General features: G+C 34.8%; 1 protein-coding gene across 1 annotated transcript; it reads right to left on the bottom strand.

The window, feature by feature from the left end:
• Positions 1-3,327: 3,327 nt before the first annotated feature.
• Positions 3,328-4,252, bottom strand: LOC105315520 (serine/threonine-protein kinase STY17-like; the record flags this gene model as incomplete). Its single annotated transcript, XM_011410202.2, has 1 exon — positions 3,328-4,252. A coding segment is annotated over one exon (867 nt), but the record flags the coding sequence as incomplete, so codon positions are not given.
• Positions 4,253-4,308: the final 56 nt, after the last annotated feature.

The raw sequence follows: 4,308 nt of genomic DNA, 5'->3' as shown, positions 1-4,308 counted from the left end.
CCCCCCCAACTTTTCAGCAGGAGGGGCTTAGCCCCCCAACTTTTGGTAGATGAACAATAAGAAATACCATCACATGGCTTTATTTCAAGTTGTTAGTAGGTTATTATTAGCTTGAAACTTCATTACTTAAATGGGCATAATGTAGCAATAACAAATGGCAGGAATTAGGCATGCAGTAGCTGTTGAGAGCACATATGACAGTACATATTTACAAGTTTTTATGTTCAGCCCCCCTAACTTTCAAATCATTCCTACACCTATGCGTATAGCACTATATTTCATGGATATAAAATTTCGCAAAAAAATTGTTCCTTCTAAGCATTCACGAATAAAAAATTTCATGAAATGATCATGTTACAAAATAATTGTAATGAAAGTGGGCATGGCGTGTTGCAGTGCGAAGGTACTTTTGATAAAAAATTCTCGTCAGGATCAGGTAGAAGTGAAGTGGTCTGACTAGTAGGAGCAGGATCAATCTTCTTGCAGTAGACTTTTTCTTAATGCACATGCATGCTGTTCTAAATTGAAGGTGCAGCTTCTGGTCCACAAGGTACCACTTATCTAATTAATAGTAAATTTTCATGGATAATTTTTTTTTGCGAATTTTGCTAACTTGTGAAATTTGAGAAATTTATCATCCATGAAATATATGTGCTATACGGTATATAGCTAATCAGTTTACTGCATGCATGTTATATGATGAAACTCGACTAGATAATACTAAAAACATTAGTCTGGTATTGTAAATAGGGCTTTTATTTTGTTGGTATATAAAATTTTGCAAATGTGTCCCAATTTTTATCTGTTGGTATAAATTTTCGCAAATGTGCCACACATCTTTTGTGAAATTTTAATTTCTCAAATTTAATGAAAACACAAAATTAGCAATTTTTCCAGTAAAATAATACCCCTATACGGTATGTCCAGACTATAAAAACATTATCTCAAGAGGTACCATTGGTGCACCCCTTTAAATTAAAAAATAATTTATTATGCATCAAAAATAATATATTGTGAGACAGCTAGACATTATAAATGATTTAAAATCTATCCTGCATGACTATACCACTTCATTACTCTCTGTATGCAGGAGATGTAACCATGCATGCATGTCATCACCCATCTCTTCAGCAAAACCCCTGTATTATACTGTACAAGATGATTTATTGGCAAGGCATTAATTTTGGCAATTTCCGCTTTTATGAAGAAATCATCCATTTAAAAATTGCCATTTTGTTTCGATTTGAGCATGCTGAATGGCACATGGCACAAAATTGCCAATATAAAATACCTTTCCACCATAAGAAGCAGCAAAATTTTGAGTTCACCGGGGCTCATTAATTATTCATAGCAATTAGTGGCGTGGTCAATTAATCAAATGACTAAATAGTTGCTGACACAAGCCAGTTACCACACTAAAATAACTGTAAAGAGGAATATAAACAGCTGCATTTATAAAAAATGAATTATCAAAATACATCTTTTGGGTGTGGTTTTGATTAAAAACTAGGCTCTGCCTGACTAGGCAAAGCCCAGGTCAGCAGCCGCCTATGCTTTCCACAAGCGAATTTGGCAAATATTATTCTCGCCAATAAATCATCTTGTATGATATACTTATTAGCAAATTATCTACTCATTTCATTAGTTGCTATACCTTTAATTATATAGACTAGTCTACTTACTTAAAATGATTATTTTTAGACTACAATGTTGTACCAATCAATTCTGTTACTGTGACTGTGAGGGACTACAGTATAATCAAGAGTAGATAATAATTAGAGGAGAGTGTCCTACTGGCTATAAGGTCTGCTTCATCACGGCGTAGAATTGAAGAGTCACATTCAGGTTATTTCTGTATTTTCATTGAGTTTGAGTAGTTATTGCTAGTTATTTTCAAATAACTACTAAAAAATACTGAAAATATCCTGAATGTGACTCTTCAATTCTACATCGTGATGAAGCAGGGGGTATAGGCACAATAGGACACTCTCCTCTAATTATTATCTACTCTTGGTATAATGTAGATTTAATTTTGCAAGCCAGACACTCCACCTACATTCATTTAGGTGATTGACTGGGTCTGGTTTGCGAAACTACTAAGAACTAAGTCTCTTAGTCTCTATAAACCTGGTAAATTTTGTACCTTGTACCAAAAGATTATCTAACAAGACACCATTGGTGTACTATTTACCCCGGCTTTAATATGCTTAATTGTAATTCAAAATCTGTCCAGTATCTAGACATGTAAGTTTACCATGCATGTTAAATATCATAGCACAGTGCCTATAATACTTGTCATGCCCTTACTTATAGACTAGATCTACTTACTTAAGTTACCTAGTATCAATCAATTCCTGAAACTGAGAGAACGGCAGTTCAACGGCTGGAAGGGCACACGCCACACAGATCGTTAGCATGCTTTAATAACCATTATTATTTATTATTTATTACTATTTTGCCCTGCCTACTTTTTCTATTGATAACAAGCCTCGACCTATCTCCAGTCCGGACAACTGGCTGATTAATAAATGAGAACCGGGTGATATCAGAGTACACAGGGATTGGAAACGGGGCATAGCAACAGGAAAATGCCAAAATGGCTCACAAAATTACTCTGTAAAATACACTCATGAATAATAATGAGAACTAATGATAATCAATAATCACAATGAATAATAAATCACTCATAAAACCTCACAGTGTCTGTATCGTTAAATTCTGAACCATGGATACTAATAAATTCATTTTTCAATGAATCAATGCTATTTCTCAACGGCAAAATCTCACCAATCTGGAAGTACACTTTGCATTATACCATTATACTAAGTCAACAATGCAATAATTTTGGCTATGAAGACAGAAATCAAACAAAGACACAATTGCTTTATAATTACAAACAGTACATAAAAGATGAGCCTGTTGTAGATAAGTATAGTAAATATCTCACAACCTAACTGGATTGATTTTGTACATAAACTATATCTAAGTATTTTTATCCACTCATCACTAGATCCAGTATAGATAGAATCGATACTGGATATCCCATTCCTCCCTTTAGAAAGATGCTTTTTCATTCCTCCCCTTTTAATTTGAAAGATACTTTTGCTGATCAAAAGATAATGCTGCATGACAGTAACAAACAACCACACAAGCCATTGCCTGTAGTGAATACACATGATGTGCTAAATGTCATTTTTGTTTTAGTTTTAGTAGCAAATCACTCCCTCTTGATTGATAGAAGTTTTGTACAATTAACATAAAAAATAAATACAATTAAAACATTAAAATGTAATAATTGTCATACAATGTCAAGCTCTAATTATACATAATGTGCTAGTATATGTGTGAAACAAGTGTGCAATATGTGCTGTAAAAGAGTATATAGTTATCTCAATCGCTGACTTTCCATTTGCTTTAATTCTTTGATTATTTCAGCCATTTTTGGGCGAAATTCCTTTTTCTCATTGATGCCTCTCTGCACTAGGTTCTTCATTACTGTCCATCCTGCAATTTTTAAGGCTTGCTCTCTCCTTTCTTTTACGGTTGTTTCTGGTGCTTTGTTTATAATCATTTCTATTAGTAGTACGCAAAAGCTATAGACATCCATTGCTGGTGTATGCTCATTAGGATTGAAAGCTTCTGGTGCAGAATATGCTATGCTTCCTGGCCTTTCCGTCTGAGAATCTACAGCCATAGCAAATGAACCGTAATCAGAAACCTTTGCTCTGTATTTAGCTGGCCCTATGTTGTCAAGCAGTATATTAGGACTGCTAACATCTCTATGAATAAGAGCATTGGGTTTCTGCAAGTGAAGATAATTGAGGCCTAAAGCTACCTGTATAGCAATGCTGAGAATAGACGGTCTTGCAAGTTGAACATTTTTCTTTTCATAATATAGGCTAGTGGTCATGCGCTCTGTCAAAATGAGAGGATTGTCTCCTAACGTTGCACCAATAAACTGGACTAGATTAGGATGGCGCAGTAGTGATGCCATTTTCATTTCTCTTATGAAACGCTCTTCATTGTAGTATGAGGCTATCACCGGGTGAAGGTACTTAACTGCTACTTTTAACCCTCGAAATATTCCAACCATGACAACACCATATGACCCTCGACCTAACTCTTCATCTGTAATCACAACTTCCTTTTCATCTACTTGCCAAGCATCACATAAAAGGTTGCATTCATTTTGATATTTACGAGCTTCTTCTTGAGATTCGCGTAACCGTTGTTGCAGCACTGCCTTTTCAAGCTGAAACTCTCGTAGCTTCTGTGCTTTTTCATCTTGAGATTGACTTAACATTTCTT

Source organism: Amphimedon queenslandica, unplaced genomic scaffold, assembly GCF_000090795.2.
Source record: "Amphimedon queenslandica unplaced genomic scaffold, v1.1 AMPQUscaffold_9804_Cont17995, whole genome shotgun sequence".
In the NCBI taxonomy this organism is placed as follows: Eukaryota; Metazoa; Porifera; class Demospongiae; order Haplosclerida; family Niphatidae; genus Amphimedon; species Amphimedon queenslandica.
This window is presented reverse-complemented; position numbering and strand designations above follow the sequence as displayed.